Source organism: Bubalus kerabau, chromosome 18 (genome assembly GCF_029407905.1).
Source record: "Bubalus kerabau isolate K-KA32 ecotype Philippines breed swamp buffalo chromosome 18, PCC_UOA_SB_1v2, whole genome shotgun sequence".
NCBI classification, from domain to species: domain Eukaryota; kingdom Metazoa; phylum Chordata; class Mammalia; order Artiodactyla; family Bovidae; genus Bubalus; species Bubalus kerabau.
Genome location: NC_073641.1, coordinates 58,136,721 through 58,158,935, shown reverse-complemented (window position 1 = coordinate 58,158,935; position 22,215 = coordinate 58,136,721). Strand labels below are relative to the sequence as shown.

General features: G+C 45.7%; 1 protein-coding gene across 6 annotated transcripts in view; it reads right to left on the bottom strand.

Moving 5' to 3' along the window:
* The window catches only part of MYO10 (myosin X), a 258,499-nt gene extending 236,701 nt beyond the window's left edge, over positions 1-21,798 (bottom strand). For 3 of the 6 annotated variants that reach the window (XM_055554772.1, XM_055554774.1, XM_055554773.1), the window contains exon 1: positions 21,227-21,798. In XM_055554772.1, coding sequence (XP_055410747.1) covers positions 21,227-21,247 — 21 coding nt within the window. In that variant the 5' untranslated portion in view covers positions 21,248-21,798. Of the gene's footprint in view, positions 1-2,396; positions 2,418-19,525; positions 20,634-21,226 lie in introns of those variants that run through there. The other 3 variants (XM_055554770.1, XM_055554776.1, XM_055554775.1) reach the window with 3 other exon arrangements.
* Between the last annotated feature and the right edge of the window lie 417 nt (positions 21,799-22,215).

Sequence of the window (22,215 nt, the reverse complement as noted above, 5' to 3'; positions counted from 1 at the left end):
CCAACAGAAAATAAGATTATTTCCTTTTTTTGGTCTACCTGCTAGACGAGGGGGAAAGGTGAGAAGAATCATGGAAAGAATTCACTCCCACTACAAAGCACACTTAATCTTACAATTTTATATGTCAGTTACATCTCATTGAGCCAAAATTTTAAAAAACTCACTCCTCAACCTCAAATTAAATCCAAGAATTTAAAGATGAACCCAACCTCATTTCCCTCCTACCTGAAGGTCTGGCAGAAACAGTGTGAATTTCTAAGTATTTTTCCATTGATTTTCAGCAAATGAAAGCTGCCTGCTGATTCAACCACCCTCACCAACTTTTTCAATGATTTATTACTGTGGCTTTCAATAAAGACACAATAGGTGAAAATTAAGCAGAAAGCAAAAAAAAAAAAAAAAAAAAAAGTCACCCTTATTCATCAAAACTGGGAGAAGGGGAAAAGAATGAGAAGGTGTGGAATTTGTTGATAAAGGTTCACTTATCCTGTTCCAAGAGTCTGCCTCTTGCATGATCAAGGTCGCTACCCTCTGTGCTTGGTAAGTAATATTATTAAATGACAAGAGGCCCAGAGAGAGAGGGCAGATCTCACATGCTGGCCCCTGCTAGCTTTCTCCCATCTCAGAAATAGACACATCCGTTTTCTCTGTTCTGTGACCAAATGTGTCCTGCTGCCTGTTCCTCTGCTTTTTCAGACAAGTGAAAGCTCATAGTTAAGAAAGCCAAGGAAAATTACTTTATACCCTACTACATAAATAAAAAGATTTGTGTGTGTGTGTGTGTGTGTGTATATATATATATATAAATATAAATATATGAAAGTTAAAGTGTTAGTCGCTCAGTCCAATCCAACTCTTTGCAATTCCATGGACTATAGCCTGCCAAGTTTCTCTGTCTGTGGGATTCTCCAGGCAATACAAGAGTGGGTTGCCATGTCTTTCTCCAGGATATCTTCCCGACCCATGGATTGAACCCAGTTATCCTGCACTGCAGGCAGATTCTTTACCATCTGAGCCACTGAATGAGCATACACACACACACACAAACATACATGCATATATATACACACACATATATATATGTTTTATTTTTCACTAACGCCACAGAAAATTTTGGAATAAATATAACTAAAATATAACTATCGATCTAGATACATTGTATGCCACTACAGAAGCTATTTTGGCCAAAAAAATTTTTTTACTTAAAAAGCAAAGAAAATTAAAATACAACAGGGTTATAGAATCAAGCCAAACTTTCACCCCAGGATTTCCCAATCTTGGCACTGCTGAGGTTTGGGTTGAATCAACTTGGATCGTGTGGGGCTGTTCTGTGGTTTCTAGGATGTTGAGCAGCAGTCCTGGTTTCTACCCAACTAGAGGCCAGTAGTACCCTCCCCACATCAGTGGTAACAGCCAAAAATGTCTCCAGACACTACAAGACGTCCCTGGGAAGGCAAAGTCACCTCCTGTTGAGAACCACTAGTCTGTATGAAACAGACTTTTAAGTCCATCCCTAATGATACCAAGCCCTTGGCAACAACCAAAGTGTACATGTGATGACAAAGAACACATCTGCTGATTCAACCAGGCTAGTATTTTCCTTTTCAAAATCTGTGACTTCTTAGGAATGAAAAACATTAGCAGCTATCATATTGCTACCTTAATTGAATTACTGCTTTGAAAAGCTGGTTGCAACATAAACCATTATCTTTTAAAAATCTCACATCTGTTGAAAAAAGATCAAAGCCCAAAATGGTTTCTTAAAAGTTTTATCACTTGCTGTTAACCTAAAGCTGCTCTAGAATAAGGTTTTTACCACACACACACACACACGAAATGTATCCTTAAACTTGAATGACATAGCAGTTTAATCAATTTCTGCTAGGAAAGATGTAAACAGTCCAAATGCCCTAAACCTTGACCAGTCAGCTGAGGGTCACCAACATCTCAGGGTTGTTGTTGTTGCTCAGTCGCTCAGTCGTGTCCGACTCTTTTCGACCCCATGGACTGCAGCATGCCAGACTTTCCTGTCCTTCACTATGTCCCGGAACGTGCTCAAACTCATATCCATTGAATCGATAATGCCATCCAACCATCTCACCCTCTGCCGTCCCCTTCTCCTCCTGCCTTTCATCTACATCTGTAGGGCAGACAGAGCAATCAGCACCGCAGACGACCAGCAAGATTCACAAACTGCCCACAGACCCCAAAGCAAATACGCCTTCTCCCAACATCGCTCCATGGGAATCTGGAGTTTATCATAAACAGACAAAAGCCAAGAAAAATGACTCCAGAAATTCAGTGTGACCTTCGCCTCCAGAGAGATGCTCCCCAGAAACCTACAAATATTTCACTGAAACTATTCTCTGAATCTTCTCTCCAAACTCAACTCCTACCTCGCCTGTCACTCAGGACGATGTTCAGCTGCTGCCATCACAGGGCTGTCAGGACTGGCAGAAGCATCAGAAGGACTGTCTCTTTGGTTTGTTTGATTACAGGAAAATTTTTTTATCTCCTGTTGCAGTTGCTGACAAATTAGGTCATTCTCCTGGGGCTTGTATCTCATGACTCTGGTCTGCCCTCTGGGGAAAGACAAATACACATGCGCAAAGCTCTCACGCGATTCTACCTTCACTCCCGTAACACAAACCACTGTCATCACCTCCGGATGGATCCCAGCTTCACACAGCTGAATATCTTTGGGTCCAAACCCTGGTTCCACCACTGCCCAGCTGTGTGAACTTAGACAAATGACTTCACTTCCCTAGGACTCTATTTTCATATGTGAAATGGACATGAGAATGGCACCAACCGTATAAAACTACAGGGCACATTAAGTGAATTCATCCACGTCAAGAATTTAGCAGAACCACAGCCCACGCTGAGCGAGTGATCAATACACTTTTACAAGTTAAAAAACTGGATAAAAGAAAATGCAGATGGTGTGGAAGCTGGAAAGAGCACGATGGCTAAGCCATAAAGCAGATTCCATGTCTTCAAATCACTACCAACATCCCACACTATATTCAATCTAAGTCTACATCCTATTTCCTCCTTGGACAGATAAGCCACTGACTTGAGTAGATGACACTGGTGGAATGTACTTCTTTCTTTAAAAGGTAATTTTTTCCTAAGCTGGGGCAAAAAGACAGGATATACCATTTTTTAAAGCATATTTTCATGTGATTTTAAAGACAGATTTTTAATTTACTTTACGCTATTCATTTGGGGGGACGCACCCTGCAGCATTAAAATTAGCTTCCAAAATTCCACTTTCCTTGAGGGAACAGCTATTCAACTTCATCAAACATTTTACAATAATGCAAAAGGACACCCTCAAGGGACCTTTTATTCTTCTGACATATCCTGTTTCTTTGTCTCACATGCACAAGCCAACTCTAAAGATCTCCATTTAGGGATCCAGTGGAGGTTTAAAAGCCCTCAGAGATTTTAAGAGATTCAAAGGACACAATCTAAGTTATATTTCTGATCCCATCATCTGGTGATAAACCTTGGGTCCAGTAACCTTGTCCTCTGTGCCTGGGGTTAAAGGAATCCACCTGACATCTCATAAATACGTAAAGATAAAGTTACACTCCCACTGAAGAGCCAACCAAGTTGCCTAAAAGATTTTACCTATTCATTTCAGAGGTACATTTTCTCAACACTGCCTGCAAGCCACAGAAGACCACAGCCCAAGGCAGCCAAACTAAACGATTTTGCCCCCCATTTTTATTCTTAGAGCCGATGACTCATGTTTTAATTTTTTGTAGTAAAATACTGGAAAAGAACTATGGTGAAAATAGATGACCGACTCACCCTTCACAACACATGCGGAGAGTCCCTGACTTGCTCATTTTCCAGAATACTGTCTGGCAGACACCAGTCCTGCTAACATTACAGTCTGGAGCTCATTTTATCAGATGTCTTTTCTTCTTATAAGTACTTGGAAAAACAACAAGAGGTTCCATCTTTAAAATATTTACAGAAAAGGTGCACTGGCCTTTTCAAAGAGAACCTTAAGTGAACATGGTCTTAGAACCTAAAATACAATGGGCTAGCCCACCAGATCTACTCAAAGGCAAGAAAGAATTTGTTACAGCTGAAAAGCTACATTACCAAGAGACACATCCAAGAATCTCAGTGGTTCTCAAGGTCTGAAAATTAATGCCAGAATTTGCCATCTGCACCTGACTTCATATCCTTGAAGTTGAACTTGGCATCTTCTTTTGCGAGAATTCCCAAAGGAGTGAAAATCTTATGGAAACACAGAATACCTAGGATTAATAGGGCAGTATTCCGATGACCCCATCCTAACAAGGCAAGTCGTATGCAAAACAGTGGGAAGGCTGCTTCTGATTCTCTTCTTAGAAAACTGTAAGTTCAGTATTCACTGCCAATACAAAGTCTGCTTCTGGACACCAAACGTCTACTAGATGTGACAAAAACCCTAGGCAACATGGCCTTGGTCAAGATACTTCAATCCCCAACAGCTCTGCCTGCCTCAGTCAGAAACCGTGACGTTGTGCTGCGCTTAGTCACTCAGTCGTGTCTGACTCCTTGTGATCCCATGGACTGTAGCCCTCCAGACTCCTTTGTCCATGGGGATTCTTCAGGCAGATCTTCCCAACCCAGGGATCGAACCCAGGTCTCCCGAATTGCAAGCAGATTACCGCCTGAACCACCACTGAGCATATATGTGTATATATGTTTTCATAAGGGATTTCCCTAGTGGTCCAATGGTTAAAGCCCTGTGCTTCACTACAGGGGACAAAGGTTTGATCCCTGGTAGGGGAAGCAAGCGGAGAAGGCAATGGCAACCCACTCCAGTATTCTTGCCTAGAGAATCCCATGGACGGAGGAGCCTGGTAGGCTGCAGTCCATGGGGTCTCAAAGAGTCAGACACGACTGAGCGAGTTCACTTTCACTTTTCACTTCCATGCATTGGAGAAGGAAATGGCAACCCACTCCAGTGTTCTTGCCTGGGGAATCCCAGGGATGGCGGAGCCTGGTGGGCTGCTGTCTATGGGGTCGCACACGACTGAAGCAACTTAGCAGCAACAGTAGCCGCAGGGGAACCAAGATCCCACAAGCCACCCAATTACTGAGAAGGAAATGGCAACCCACTCCAGTATTCTTGCCTAGAGAATCCCATGGACAGAGGAGCCTGGGAGGCTACAGTCCCTGGGGTCTCAGAGTTGGGCACAACTGAAGCGTCTGAGCATCCATGCACATGTTTTTATATGTATGTATAAATTACATATATTGGTACATATGCATACATATGTACACATGCACATCTATGACATGTTAATTTCATATATATAAACCAGTTTGGGGCTTTCCTGGTAGCTCAGACGGTAAAGAATCCGTGCCTAGAATGCAGGAGACTTGGGTTCGATGCCTGGGTCAGGAAGATCCCCTGGAGAAGGGAATGGCTACCCACTCTAATATTCTTGCATGGAGGATCCTATAAACAGAGGAGCCCAGCGGGCTACAGTACATGGGGTCGCAAAAAGGACACTGGGCAATGAAGCATGCACGCTAATCCAGTTCAAACCAAAAAAATCTATTTTACACTTGAGAAGTAACAGCTTACCTACTTGCTGTTGAAACACTGGTCACACTCTATACACATCCTTGCCGAAAAACAAGAGCAGGTGGACATTATTCATATAAAACAAGAGTTACAAAGAGAAAATTCATATGCGGAAAAACCCTTTGATAGACAACCCAGGAGGCGAGAAGCAGAGCATATGCTAGTATGGGGGGCTCACTCTGGACTCTGATTTTTGTCACAAAGGAAGCAGGTAGCAAGGGCAGGGATCTCAGGCAGAGACTGCAGACCTGGGCGGAGGGCTGGCTCAGAAGCCAGCAGGAGGTATGAACGGAGTTCAGACTGTGTGCCCCCAGACTGGGGGGACTGTCACGTGGCCCCTCACCTAGGGGATTTTAAAAGGTATCGAGAGTTCCTTTTCAATGGATTTATCTAAGCTCAGTTGGGAAAGAATCCGCCTGCAATGCAGGAGACCCTGGTTCAATTCCTGGGTCGGGAAGATCCGCTGGAGAAGGGATAGGCTACCTACTCTGGTATTTTTGGGCTTCCCTGGTGGCTCAGTTGGTAAAGAATCTGCCTGCAGTGCAGACGACCTGGGTTCAATCCCTTTGTTGGGAAGATACCCTGGAGGAGGGAAAGGTTACCCACTCCAATATTCTGGCCTGGAGAATTCCATGGACTGTACAGTCCATGGGGTCACAAAGAATCAGACACATCTGAGTGACTTCACTTCACTTCTTCACCTCTCTCAAGACTTTTTCCCTCTGTGCCCAATAAACTTTTTTCAAAGCATGGGATAAAAAGAAGCAAGAAGGCGGCAGTAAGGAGAAGCTGGTGACCAGTAAGAAATAACTGGGTAATACCCTCTTCTCTGCTGGGTCATCCTCACTTGGGATTCCTCCCAAACTGGCCAGACCTGAGACCAGAGTGAGGGTGCTTCCCTGCTCTGTGCTCCGAGACTCCCAGCCTGCAGGGCGACCAGCCTTTAGGTGGAGGCTGGATCTCATCTGTTCCATTCCTCTGGTCACACCTCCCAGCCGGATGAGTCCTCCCTGCTGCCAACATCACCTACCCAACAAGTCAGGGCACTTTCCCTGCCCTTGGATGTCTTGTGTGCTGTTTGTCGCGTGCTAAGTCACTTCAGTCGTGTCCGACTCTTTGTGACCCCATGGACTGTAGCCCACCAGGCTCCTCTGTCCAAGGGATTCTCGAGGCAAGAATACTGGAGTGGGTGCCATGCCCTCCTCCAAAGGATCTTCCTGACTCAAGGATCGAACTTGCACCTCCTACATCTCCTGCACTGGCAGATGGGTACTTTACCACTAGTGCTACCTGGCTCACATCAAAAATACCCACCCTTCCATCCCATCCTGTCGAGATACTTATGGATGGCCAGAATATCTTGTCACACTCTCGTTCAGCATCCCAAGAAGTCTAGGTTCTAAAGAACTCCAACACTGCTCACCTGGCTGTTCCATGTGGGGGCTGTCACGTGTGACCTTGAAAGTTTAGCTATTAAGTCAATGATTCACAAAGCTTCTGTCTCAGGGAAAAAGACGACGAGCAGGAATCTGCTGCTTGGTGAGCAAGGGTTCAAACGCACTAGGTCTGAGTGAATCTACCTCAAAGTGCTTGAGACGGAGTCACCAATCAAAACATTTTTTGACAGCAGCAGTGAAAGAGACTGCAAGGAGTAAACTAGGACGGCCATGAGAACCTGAGCTCCCAGCAGCCAGGGGACAGAGTTAACTTCCTACGCAAACAACTGCTGGCCTCAGAATGATAAGGGATGCTAGCACAGGTATTAAAAGGGTAACAGTCCACTGGAGTATTGCTCAGCAATAAAATGGAACTAGTGATGCACACCACATGGATGGGTCTCAAGAGAAATGAGTGAAAAATGCCAATCTCAGAGAATTTACACACTGATTCCATTTATGTAACAGTCTCGAATGAGAAAGTTATAGAGAACAGATTACTGGTTACGAGGGACTAACCAGGCGTAGCATGGAGCAAGAGAAAGTTCTGTATTATGGTTGTGCTGGTGGTATGCAAATCTATAGATACAGTAACATAGCCTAGAACTGAGTACTGAAGAATCGATGCTTTTGAACTGTAGTGTTGGAGAAGACTCTTGAGAGTCCCTTGGACTGCAAGGAGATCCAACCAGTCCATTCAAAAGGAGATCAGCCCTGGGATTTCTTTGGAAGGAATGATGCTAAAGCTGAAACTCCAGTACTTTGGCCACGTCATGCGAAGAGTTGACTCATAGGAAAAGACCCTGATGCTGGGAGGGATTGGGGGCGGGAGGAGAAGGGGACGACAGAGGATGAGATGGCTGGATGGCATCACCGACTCGATGGACGTGAGTCTGAGTGAACTCCGGGAGTTGGTGATGGACAGGGAGGCCTGGCGTGCTGCAATTCATGGGGTCGCAAAGAGTCGAACACGACTGAGCGACTGAACTGAACTGAACACACATGCAGAAACAGATGAAAGGATGTAAAACATCTGAATAAGATCTGCAAACTGTACCCTGATGCTGGGAAAGACTGAAGGCAGGAGAAGAAGGGGATAACAGAGGATGAGATGGTTGGATGGCATCACCGACTCAATGGACATGAGTTTGAGCAAACTCTGGAAGATGGTGAAGGACAGGGAAGACTGGCATGCTGCAGTCCATGAGGCTGCAAAGAGTCAGACACAACTGAGTGACCAAACAACAACAAACTGTACCAACGACAATTTCCTGCTTTTGATTCTGCACTACTGTTATCTATTGTTATGTAAGACATCACTCCCAGGGAAGCTGGGTGACAGGTACACAGGGCCTCTCTGGGCTATTCTGGCAACACCTGAGTCTATATTGCAAAAAAACAAAACAAAACAAAACAAAACAAAGCACGCCAGAGTAAGACTATATGAAATAGAGAGGGAAAAGCAATAGATATAATTTACCTCAACATGTTCTCAAAACTTTGAAAAAAGATGACCTCCTTTTATCCTAGTGGAGAACAACGGTTAGTTTGATAACACAGTATAATAAACATTTCTCTAGTGATCTAAGCAGAGGACTTTGGAAACACCAGGTAAAATGCTAGGAGGGAGACCAACAAAAGCCTTAGGGCAGACAGCACAGCTGGAAGTCAATATTCCCACCAGATGGAACAACACAACTTAGATAACGTGCGTGCACGCTCAGGTGTGTCTGACTCTTTGTGACCCATGGACTGTGAGCCCACCAGAGGCTCCTCTATCCATGCACTTTTCCAGGCAAGAAAACTGGAGTGAGTGGCCATTTCCTACTCCAAATTTAGATGCTAAACCAATTCTAAGTGTCCACATCTCACGGCGAGAGTTTGGATCCTAAATAGAATAAAATTTCAACACTGATAAACGTGTGCTTCCCCATCACTCAAACAGACAAAAAAAAGCAATCAGGAATGGATATAAACAAGGAAGGGTGAAAAAAAAATTCTGGCAAAATCCAAATTTAAGCTGTGGCCATAAGAGCATGGCCCTGGTACAAGGGTTCTTCACTACAGCGATTCTGCATCCCCTTCCTGACCAGGAAAAAAAGTGTGAAGTCACTCAGACAAGTCCTACTCTTTGCAACCCCATGGACTGTAGTCCACCAGGCTCCTCTGTCCATGGAATTCTCCAGGCAAGAATACCAGAGTCAGGAGCCATTCCCTTTCTCCAGGGAATTTTCCAGACCCAGGGATCGAACCTGAGTCTCCTGCATTGCAGGCAGATTCTTTAACAGCTGAGCCACCAGGAAAGGATCAGAGGCCAGGGATGCAGCTCAACAGCCTCCAAAGCACAGGACAGCCCAGAGCTACTATGACTAGCCCAGCTGGAATGTCAAGGGTGCTGCGGTTGAGAAGGCCTACAAAGAGGGTGCGCTTGACCACCTCTGAAAATCTGAGGCTGAAAACTACAGGAGGGTTGTACAAAGCCTAAAAGAACAAACTGCGGGCGGAGACAGACAGAAGCAGACCTGCACTAAATGACTAGGGTATACACTGTAAAAGGCGGAGTGTCCTTTTCACAAAGCACTCAACACTTCCATTTCCAAGTCCATGGAAAGATTTCCTGAGGGTAATTAATAAAAACAATAAGCCTTAGGACCTCCATGGTGGTCCAGTGATTAGGAATCTGCCTGCCAAGGCAGGGGACCTGGGTTCGGTCCCTGCTCTGGAAGATTTCCACATGCCTCAGGGCAGCTAAGACTGTGAGCCACAACTACTGAACCCTGCAAGCTCTAGAGCCTGCAACTAGAGAAAGCCCATGCACAGAAATGAAGGCCCAGCGCAGCTAAGAGAAATAAGTTTAAGAAATAATAATAAGCCTTAAAGTCACACACACACACACACACCCCCCACCCCCAACAGTGTTGCATGTTACCTAAATCCCTACAGTTGGAACCACCCCCACATAACTGTTACAGCCCAGGGTTAACTCACAAGGATACTTACAATTCAAAGGAATGAAAATTTAAAAGAAAAATTCATACAAAAATTCCCCAAATGGCCAATGGCTCCCCAGGCAGCATGAAGCCAGGACCCTGTGCGTGCTTTGGTCTTAAATGAACATCAGGAACCACAGTGGGATTTTCTGGGGTTGGATGTGGATAAACATCCCACTAGTAATTAACTGAGAGAACGCCTCCCTCCTCCACTTTGCTTCAGAGAAGAACCCAACCCACCTGTGGACACAGAAATCAAGTATCATGTGTTTCCCCTGTGAAACAAGGCATGTCATCAAGACTCTAAGAGCCTGTTATCACAGGTACGTCATGACAGGCTGTCTCAGTTGTGCTTGCTCCAAGCTGCACAGACACCTCTCAGAAAGCTTTTCTGCCAGACAGTCTAAGTAAACATGTGCAAACCCTATGAGCCAACATCTCCACTCCCGGAAAGTCTAACCTCAAGAAATAATCAGGCAAGAGTGCAATGACCTGGGTATAAGAACGTATGTATGCTATTTTCTGTAAGAGCAAGCACCAATAAACACCTAAAATGGACATGTACATAGGAACACATGCCCAGGAAGATGAGCAGGACCACTGAGACCAGACACCCAGGACACCTGTCTTGGACTGTAGGCTTTAGAGTAGAGCTCTGTACATCACAAAGAAAAAAAAAAAAAGAAGTTAACAAACAGAAACTCAAGAGTGAATCCAATCTTTGGCGGAAAATTATTAATTCTGAACTTGCAGTAGCAGCAATTATTTGGTATAAATTCTTGTTTACTATAAATAATAGCAAAAGCTTCCAAAACCCCAAACAAACCTAATTTGGCCACTTCACTTTTTAAAAATTGTGGGGCTTTTTTAATTTTAGAGAAAAATTTCTTCAAATAGAAACTATCAATACATGTGAAACATGCAACAAAATTGGTATTTTCAGGAAATGTAAGGAAATAAAAACATTTACATGACTAGGAAGAAAGATTAACACATGCATAATCCCTTAATACATCTTTATATGTAAACTATTTTCTGACCAAGATATGTTAAAATTTAGTCTCATCTAAATACAGATTTTTAATGAATTACTTCTGCTTTCAGTTTCCTTTATAATAGACACAAGATTGAAAAGTTTGAGGAGTATTTTCAGAAATAGTGGAAATTCACAATATTATTTACATGACTCATACAATAAAACTAGAATATTGTGTACTTCTTGCACTATCAATAACCTATAACAGGTCATCTCATTCCTTTTTTTAACCTAAATATTGCTGTAGGAATTTTGTTGACAGTGCCAACAACTAACGTCTGCCTTAGCAAAGCCAGCCTTCCCCAAACTGAAATGAACTAAAGAACCACAATGACTCAAGAAAGCTCTTCTACTTTAGTGTTGCTGTCAGTAAAACAAAGTTATTGCGAAAATCTTGACTGCAACCATATAATTAATGATTCTACTGAAATATGGGCAAGAAAAGCAGGTCTGTGGAAATTTTACTATGGAACATATGTCTATTATTCATGCAAACATCACTTGTCCATCAACAGAACACCCACGAACATGCAACTATACTTATCTTCGTTCGTCTTTGATGATCTGACTTTTGGCAAAAGAAAACCCATAGCTTTAGACATTTTTTTATTACATCCCAGTGAATGTATATCTGTCAAAGTAGGAGATTAGAAGACACTTATTTACCAATTTGGAAGCTTGATTTACAACACACATTTAGAGATGTGATTCAGGCTGTGCATTCGTACTCTTGTCCCTGGCCCTGAAAACGATGGGGGCTGCCTGTACAGACGCAAGATTCTTAAGATCTAATGCTTTTCTCAAGTAACTCTTAAGTGAAAAACATTGCATATGTGCTCTCACAGAAGCAGATACAGAAGCAAACGGAACACTAACAGTAAGACCGAGGAAGTTTTTGTCCTTTGTTCACGGCATTTTATGAATTTTCTAAACACAGTACATACTCTTTGCAGGATAAAAGGGAAAAAAATAAATCTAAGAATGACACAGAAAAGTAATATACAGTATCTATGTTTATCAAGGCTTTTTTTTTCTTAAGAATACTCCTAATACTGATATATTTCTAGTAACCCAATTTAAGTAAATGAAGCTGATAAACCCAAAATTCAACAGTAGCCACACATATAAGCACGCAAGCTACTAGAAAAGCTTCTTTTAAAATAGACCTTTATAAAAAAGGTCTTGAAATTTTCTTTTTTAATACTTTTGTGAATGAAACTCCTTTCTTATATATTTTCAGACAGTTCAATGCTAGCATAAAGAAATAGTTGTTTTTTGTATATTGATCCTGTATCTTGCAACCTTGCAAAACTCACTTATTAGTTCTAACATATATGAATACATACATACATATATACAATCTTAGGATTATCTATTTGAAAAGAGTGAAAGTCGCTCAGTTGTGTCCAACTCTTTGCAACCCCATGGACTGTAGCCTGTCAGGTTCCTCTGTCCATGGAGTTCTCCAGGCCAGAATACTGGAGTGGGTAGCCATTCCCTTCTCCAGGGGATCTTCCCAACCCAGGGACTGAACCCAGGTCTCCTACACTGCAGGCAGATTCTTTACCAACTGAGCCACTGGGGAAGCCCCCTAGGATTATCTATATATAAGAGTATAAAGCCTTTAATTTCTTTTCTTTGCCTTATCACACTGGCTGGTTTTAACAAAGCAGACATCATGAGCACAGACTCTACAAAGAGGTACTTCTCTCTCTCTCCACAATGCACATCACTGTCAATGGATACTGCTTGCTGCTAAGTCACTTCAGTCGTGTCCGACTCTGTGCGACCCCGTAGACGGAAGCCCACCAGGCTCCCCCGTCCCTGGGATTCTCCAGACAAGAACACTGGAGTGGGTTGCCATTTCCTTCTCCAATAATGGATACTGCTTACATGTTATTAACTGACCCCCCAAAATGACACAAAAGAACTATGGGATTTTTTTGGAACCCAGTAGATCCAACCAGTCCATTCTAAAGGAGATCAGTCCTGGGAGTTCATTGGAAGTACTAATGCTAAAGCTGAAACTCCAATACTTTGGCCACCTCATGCGAAGAGTTGACTCATTGGAAAAGACTCTGATGCTGGGAGGGATTGGGGGCAGGAGGAGAAGGGGACGACAGAGGATGAGATGGATGGATGGCATCACTGAGTCAATGGGCGTGAGTTTGAGTGAACTCCGGGAGTTGGTGATGGACAGGGAGGCCTGGTGTGCTGCCATTCATGGGGTCACAAAGAGTCAGACACGACTGAGCGACTGAACTGAAGTGAATTAGGTAAGAGGCCAAGTGAAAAAGCCACTGTCTATGCCACCATACAAACCTCATCCTACCCTGCCCTTGAACCACTGACAGGGAGTCAAGATAAACATTCCATCCGCAAAGTACAAAAATTCACCTTTACCTACCTTTTCTAATATAAATCTCTTTTTAAAAGAAAATAATTATCAGAATGTTAAATGCCTGTACACAGAGGCAATTTTCATCCTGGAAGAATGGATCCTGAAGCTGGGGGGAAGGTAAAACTATGAAATGCCTAACTGCCATCTGGTCGTCCCCTGCTCTGGCCATGTTTCAACAGATGCGTCATGGCTTTGCCACAAGAACTCTAACACTTTTTCCTATAACTGGCAAAGTCAGATGATGTGATGTCATGCAACATGAGAGGGTAGGTTTAAATTGGGAGTTTCGTACATTAAGCCTGGCGGACACATTTTCCGAACGGCTCTTAGCAAAGCAGAAAAATGTTTTATTCAAGGATGCTCTTTGGAAAACGTTCCACTCCGCTGTCAATGATCAGCCCCCTCACAAACATTCATAAGCTAACAAGTAAAACAACAGACACAGAGGCAGTCCGGAAGGTAGCCAGAATCTTTAACTTAAAGAAGATTCCATCAAAAAACCTCCAAGAGGAATTCTCTGATAACTTGAGAGTTAGAACTGGGGAGATAAATGAGTTCTACCCTTTCTTTCAATTAAAAAAAAGAAAAGAAACTTCTCAAAACTCTAGTTTTCCAAGTGCCTTACTATCTAAATCTCCCTACCATTCTCATGAGCTTGGGGCCTGCAGCTTTAGAAGCTACATTTTATGAGGATACATGTCCTTCCTGAGTAAAAAAGCATACCAAATAAAAATTAGGGGCATGCTCAAAAGCTGATGAACATTTTCCTGCTGGGTTTGCAGTTTCTGGGGGGTGTGGGCCAGGTTTTCCCAAGCCTCCAAGCAGTTTTCAACTCAAAACCTATTTACTAACTGCCTAAGGTTGAAGGTACTTCAACAAAGAAACAGTGATGCAAGCATAAGACAAATGACACCAACAGAAAAGGAAGCATGGCAGTGAAGAGCGCAGAGGCCCTGGAGACAGCCTGTCTGGGGTCAAAGCCTGGCCATCACTGTGTGACCTTGGGCCAATCACTTAACCTCTCTGGGCCTCACTTTCCTCATCAATGAAGCCCTACTCATAAGGCTGTCAATTACTTACTGAACGAATTACTGAATGTAAAGTGCTCAGAAACATGCCTGGCACATAGCACTCAATAAACTGCAGAAGTACTCTTCACTGTCTTGAAAGAATTATAAAATGCTTCATAATCAAAAGGAAAAGTCAGAACCATCTCCCCTCCTGACATTGAAAAAAAGAAAAAAACCTGTACTTAAGAGGACAATAACAGCTACATAGGCTAGCATCCCATGGTAGAGGACCTTTGAGTGCAAACAAGGTGATAAAACTTATAAATCAAATATTTACCTTCTCAAGACTACACATTTGAGAAGAAAAAAATCAACGCCTCTAGCTAAAAGGGGGAGAAGGCAATGGCAGCCCACTCTAGTACTCTTGCCTGGAAAATTCCATGGAGGGAGGAGCCTGGTGGGCTGCAGTCCATGGGGTCCTGAAGAGTCGGACATGACTGAGCGACTTCACTTTCACTTTTCCCTTTCATGCATTGGAGAAGGAAATGGCAACCCACTCCAGTGTTCTTGCCTGGAGAATCCCAGGGACGGGGGAGCCTGGTGGGCTGCTGTCTATGGGGTCGCACAGAGTTGGACATGACTGAAGGGACTTAGCAGCAGCTAAAAGGGGGTAAATTCCTAACACAGTTCAGTTCAGTCGCTCAGTCATGGCCGACTCTTTGCAACCCCTTAAATCACAGCATGCCTGGCCTCCCTGTCCATCACCAACTCCTGGAGTTTACCCAATATCATGTCCATTGAGTCGGTGATGCCATCCAACCATCTCATCCTCTGTTGTCCCCTTCTCCTCCTGCCCTCAATCTTTCCCAGCATCAGGGCCTTTTCAAATGAGTAAGTTCTTCACATCAGGTGGCCAAAGGATTGGAGTTTCAGCTTCAACATCAGTCCTTCCAATGAATACCCAGGTCCTAACACAACCAGGACAGAAAGAAATAGAGCCAAGTCCACAGGAAAGAGAGGAGTGACCATGAACCAGATCTGTGGAGATGGTTTCTAAAAGGAGCTAGACAGGCAGGATATCAGATCGACAGAGAGGACAGGACAGATAAAGGTATGGTGTAGGCCGGGTAACAGATCCTGTGGAATCCAATTCACAGAGGGGAAAAGAATAAAGAGTTGCAAATCAGCAAGCCTTGGAAATTAGACTAAGAATGTGAACTTGACTTTATAAGCAATGTAGACATGCTTCTTACAGAATTCTGGAACATCAGCCAGACGTGTATTGGTCAAAAGGGAGAAAATAAATGCAGTCCAACACCAGAAATGACACTGGAGAGAGCTCCGAGGCCAAGATTTCCCTGCTCCATTGAGGAATGGAGTTTCAGTCACTATCAGAGGCCACTTGTTCTTAATTACGAAGTTACTCTAACCTTGTATTATTACTCACCTACCAAGTGCCAAGTGCTTTGTAAACCTTATCTTGAATTCTCTTAACAACCATGCAAGGTCAACACTACTATGCTCACTTATAGACAACAGAACTTGGGCACACCCTGGGAGACAGTGAGGGACAGGGAGGTCTGGCGTGTTGCAGCCCATGGAGTCACAAAGAGTCGGGACACGATTTAGCGACTGAACAACAACACAGACAGAGAACTGAAGCCCTGGAAGGTCAGATAACCTGACTGAGAGCCTGTAAGTGCAGAGGGGGTGTGCAGCCAAGCTCCCAAAGCCCACATCTTTTCTACTCTTAGTGATGAGGTGCTTTCATCCAATCTGGGGGCATGCAGGCCCCAGGAATGAAGTCCAGCTTCCTGCAGACTGCCCGGAAGGCTCCTGCGTGAGTCATGTGTATGTTAGTCTCTCAGTCGTCTCCAACTCTCTGCGACCCCAGGGACTGTAGCCCACCAGGCTCCTCTGTCTATGGGATTCTTCAGGCAAGAATACTGGAGTCGGTTTCCTTCTCCAGGGACCCAGAGATAGAACCTGGGTCTCCTGCACTGCAGGCAGATTCTTTACCATCTGAGCCACCAGGGAAGCTGGAGTGCTCCCTGCAAATCAATGACCTGAGAGCATTACCCAACAGTTATCCTGAAGGCAAAATTTTGAAACCCATTTATAAGAAGGTATCCTACGTCGCCCTGCCCAATCTCCACAGAAGAGCACATTCAAGGCGCCTGTCCTTAAAGGTGACCCCACTTAAAAGGCTGCTGGAAAAGCAAACACACCGCCCTCTCTCTGTCTGGCTCTGGTTAAACAGTGCTTGACCCGCCCACACTGCTCTGGGCCTGATCTGGTGAGAGGTGAGCACCCAGGGGACCACGGCTCCCTGCTTGCCTCTGCTCCTGCGGCTTTGCTGTACTCAACATGGCAGGGCCAAAAAGTGCAAGAGAAATCCCTGCAGGTGTGCAGAAAGGGCAAGGCACTGTGACTTCCCTGGTGGTCCAGTGGTTAAGACTCCACACTCCCAATGCAAGGGACCTGGGTTCAATCCCTGATCAGGGAACTAGATCCCGAATGCTGCAACTAAAGAATCTGCATGCCCCAACTGAGATCCGGTGCAGCCAAATAATTATTTTTTTTATTTTTTAAAAATTAAAAGGGCACGGCACTGTGACTTCACTGCGGGACAAGAAGACACCAGGGAACGCTCTGATTTCATTTTACAGTCATCAAAGGGGTCACCTGCAGGATGCGGTGGAACAAAGAAGTCCTGAATGTTTGCCTTTGCCCTTGAGGGATGATGGGAGGGGGGTGGAGGGTGGGGGGTAGCTGCCCAAAACAAGAGTCTTCAGTTTTGTTTTGCTTTTTTACCAAGACAAAAAAGTACCAATAAGATGCAGGGGGAAAGGGGGAGGAAAATAGGCTTAAGAACTCGTTCCAGCTTAAAATAACTATTTGAGCTTCCAGGTAACAACCAAAACTAAGACATCCTTCCAAATTAAGTGGAAATAAGGAAGATGCTTCCACGTAACACCTTGAGAGGTGGGTTTGTTCCCACCCAGGCTGAACCAGGCTGTGAGAAACAGGTACAGCTGGAATGTTTTCCACTGACAATGTAGTCCTTAAAACATCAATACCTGCTTTATGTGTTTATGAGCATCTTACTTGTGTACATTTTACATATTCTGAAAATCCAAGTGTTCACATATGTCCCATTAATAGCCCTCAGAAGATCTTTCGCTTGATCAGCCATTACGCCACACCTGTTCCTACAACAGAAGACAGAGAAGTCCAGCTGTTTGAGGTCCAGCCAGCACTGACTGGCCCTTCCAGTATTGTAAGCACTCTACCCAGCCCTGGAGAAAAACAGCAGCCACTTCAAAACATCAACACATCTGCGTGGTAGTCTTGCCACTTTTCCTAGCTGAGCCTTTTCACTTTTAAAAGTGCATCTGGTTTCAGATATACGTATCCTTAGGTTCTTCCTGAAGTCAACTTTTGAACAGCTTACCTCTAAACGTTGAAAAGGCAAATTTCCCAGAAGTGTGCACACAGTTCACTCGAGAGAAGTCATAAAAGATCTAAGACAGCGCATGAAGAAACGGAAACGCAGTTGGGGAGCCTGGGGCCCTCAGTTTCTCCAACTCCCGGGTACATTGTGAAGTCAAGAGCCATCAGCTGCCGGGCACAAACCTCATGCACTTCCAGCTGAGCGGCAGCCCAGTGCTACTTAGAGCAGACAAGAAGGCTGTGTCTGCAACACAAAAGGAATTAATTCCACAAGGAACTGCTCCACGGGTCTAGCTCAGTGGTTCTCAACTGGGAGTGATTTTTGCCCCCCATGGCTCATCTGGAATCATCTGAAGACACTTCGGTTGTCATGACTTGTGGATGCTACTGACACCTAGTGAGTCGAGACCAGGGAGGCGGCTCAACACCACATGATACACAGGACAGTCCCCCCATCAAAGAACTGACGGACCCAGAATGTCCATGGTACCCAGCTTGAGAAACTCTTGCTCTAAGTGGCAGCTGCTAGTCACAAGGAGCTCTTTTCTTGCTATTTGGCCTTTCACACAGAAAGCTAATAAATGCAACAACATTTTTTTTTTCCAATTGTTAACATTAGCTTCAAACTGCTGCCTGACAAGCAACAAGTCATTATGCCTAAATCACAAAGGGAAAAGGTACCAAAGAACAGGACATCACTTGGCAATACAAGAGGCCCTAGAAATCTGCTGTCCTTGGAAATATATCACTTCCACACTTACTGTTCCTGCTGTAACAGGACATTACAAGATGTTCTTTGCTGGACAATTTAACAAAAGGGTGCTCTGTTATAAGATACTTAAGAGAGACAGGATCTACAGTAGAGGAGTATGTCTCCAGAGAACACAACACTGCATAGCCGATCTGGCCCTGCTGACTTCCCATCCAAAGTAACTATGGTTAGGGGAGGAACTCTGATTAGAAATGAATATTGACTAGAAATCAATTAATCAGAAATTTCTGATTAGAAATTAACATTGCAATACAAATACATCACAAGAGTAAAAGTATAACTTTAAGCCCATAAAAATTTCCCCCAGTACTAAAGTCACCAGCAACAGACGATAAAGGCTGTGGGTTCTGTAACAACCTCTTCAACCTTGGGCAAGGGTCAACCTTTGGGTTAAGATTTTTCATCTAGGACAGGCAGGGAATGGAGAAGTTGATCACTGAACGCCAACTTCAATATTATGTTACTCACGGATATAATGGCACCCCACTCCAGTACTCTTGCCTGGAAAATCCCATGGACAGAGGAGCCTGGTAGGCTGCAGTCCATGGGGTCGCTGAGGGTCGGACACGACTGAGCAACTTCACTTTCACTTTTCACTTTCATGCATTGGAGAAGGAAATGGCAACCCACTCCAGTGTTCTTGCCTGGAGAATCCCAGGGACAGGGGAGCCTGGTGGGCTGCCGTCTATGGGGTCGCACAGAGTCGGACACGACTGAAGCGACTTAGCAGCAGCAGCAGCATGGATATAAAATCCAACAACCAGGTCTTACACTAAACAAAAGTATAGTGTAAGGAGAGAGTTATTTCCAAGGCCAAGGGTAGAATACCAGGGCAGGAGGCTGCAGCTGTTCCACGTTATCCTGCAGTTCTCCCCACGTGCACTAGGGGGCAGAGTTCTTCCAAAGGGGAGGTCATTAGCCTCCCGCGGTCCAGACAGGCTTCATGGGGACCCAGACCCCAACAAATCGAACACAAATTCTATGTCTCATCAAATTTCCTAAGAGACTCACAACACAAAAGCAAAATAAGGACCTCCTTCCTGCCACCAAAAAAAAGTTAAGAATTAGTGTCCCGCAGGCAGAGCCTCAGGTTTTCTTACAGATGAAAGCAATTAAACATAGCCCGCTGGTCTTTCTTCACTGGTTAACCTGCAACTCCTGCAGAACGTTCTGGTGCCTTCTTACGGGCATGAAAACAAAGGTCTATGGATTAGAAAACGCTAGGCTTACAGTTATAGTGTTCATTAAAAAAAAAGTAGAAATATGCATTAATGAATGATTAATTACTTTCCAATTCACATTTCATCATGAATGTAGGCATCACACGTGAGAAGCCACTTTTTGGAAAAAAATGGATATTACTATTACACAAGAATATACCACTTTGGCCATTATAGACTATTTATATTACAGTAAGTGGGCACCTGGAAAGTACAATGACTTGAAATAATAAATCCAATTAACTCTGATATAGCCAGATAGCCAACACAGAGGCAAACCCTCACCAATCTAAATTGCTGGAAGGTTCCAAAACTGTCCTGGGTTTACAAAACATCCCCTGGCTTTCAATGAAAGTCACATCAGACTCCTTAAGCTAACTAAGTTTACTCTGAGCCACTTCAAACCTCAAACTTAAATAGAATTTGTTAAATAAACACAACCAAGAAAGGAAAGGGAGCCAAGAAACCACAGTAACGCTCGATCCCAGGGAAAAAAAAAAAAAAAAGGTTCTCAAGTCAAGGGTTTCAAGTAACCGTGGTGTCCCGCCCTCAATGACCCTAAAAGGAACATCAGTTCCATCTCTCAAAATAACCAAAGTGCGCCCTAAACGATTTTCTTTACATTCGAATTCAAAATCTGCCAAGGACAGTCAGCACAAACATGTGATCTTTTGATCTCACGCTCTGGAATGATCTCAAAGCCTGAAGGAGCACTTCTTGGGGAGCACTACAACCTACACTCCAAAGGTCCGACGGGCGAAGAACTCAAGTCAACGACTGAACGCTCGCCGCCCCCTTCTCACACTTCATTAAGCTTCTCCTCTGGAAGTGTTTGCGCCCCTCTCACAGGAAGCCGGCACGTTTTGCAAAGGAAATACCAGACCAGACCTTTCTTGGAGAAAAGGCACGTCCCCGATGAGCTTTTTCATGGGGTTTCCCGGACCCCGGCAGCGGGGCGGGTAGCCCTCCCATCGGGGCCCCTCGTCCGCCGGCTCACCTCGCCCGGGGCGCCGCGGGACAGCTGGTAAGCCAGCCGCCCCTGCGCCAGGACGCTCACCTTGGCGGCATCCCGGAGCCGAATGAGAGCGCGGGACAAAATAAAATCCCTCCCCGGCTTACTCAGCCGTGAGACTCCCCACCCCGGGGCTCGATTTCTGGCGACTCCCCGAAAGTTTCGCCCTCTCGGGCTTAGCGCGCGCGGTAGCGGGTGTGCGCGCGGCGCGGGGGGCGCATCTCTTCCCTCCCCGGAGGCCAGGTCCCCGGCAGGAAGGGAGCCCGCGCCCGCCCTCCCGGCCGCGAGCTCACTCACCTCGGGGAAGAAGTTGTCCATTGTTCCCCGTGCGCTCCCCAAGTTGCCCGAGTCTGGCTCCCAGCTCTCGCGGAAGTCAATGCAGCCCAAGGTCCGGGGGAACCATGCGTGTCACGGCGCGACTCCCAGAAACTCGAGCCCGCGGGGTTCCCCCGCTGCCATCTCCGTCTCCCCCTTCTCGGCTTTCGCACCTTTTGTTTGCCCAAACCCCAGTCTCTTAACGCATCCGTCCCAACTGCAGCCTTTGTCTCCTCGGGCTCCAAGTTCCTCACTCCTGGGCGCAGCGCTCGCGAGCGGAGAAGAACAGCTGGTGGCACATTCTTCGCCCAGGCTGGGGGAGGGCGGCGGGGGGCGATTGGGGAGCGCGCCCCACTCCCTCTGCGCTCCTGCCCGAGGCGCTTGGGGCGGGCAGGGGAACAGCGGCCACAGAGCGAGCCCCGGAGGTGGCTTTCCCGGCTCGAGCGCCGCGGCGGTGAGGATTCGGGCGCCCGGGTCTCACCGGCTCACGGTCACACCGAGACTCGCGGACAGGGGCGCACGGCCCGCCCCGCCCTCTCGTCCGGGCCCGCCCACTCGTTCGTCTCGCCCCGCCCACAGCTGAGCCCCGCCCGCTCAGCCGGACAATCAGAAGCTCGTTGGCCACGCCCTACCCCTCCAGGAGCCCCGCCCTCAGCCCGCCCCTCCCCGCGCTTCCGCCAGGTTAGGCTTAGCCCGGCCGGCCACCCCCAACTTCGCCCAGGCCCCGCCCACTCCGCGCCTTGGGCCGCCGCGGGCTTGGAGGCTCGGAGGCGGGCGGGGCCCGAGCGGCTCGCGGACTACCTCCCCGCCTCCTCCCCTCCCCATGGTGGGGAGGGGAGGAGAAGTTGACTCCCCTCTGGTGATAGAGACCTAATAGTCACCAAGGAGGAGGAGGGGTTGGGGGATTTGTGTGTGTGTGTGTGTGCCTTTGATCTTTAGCAGACCCTGGAACCGGCTCAACGTGGATCTCA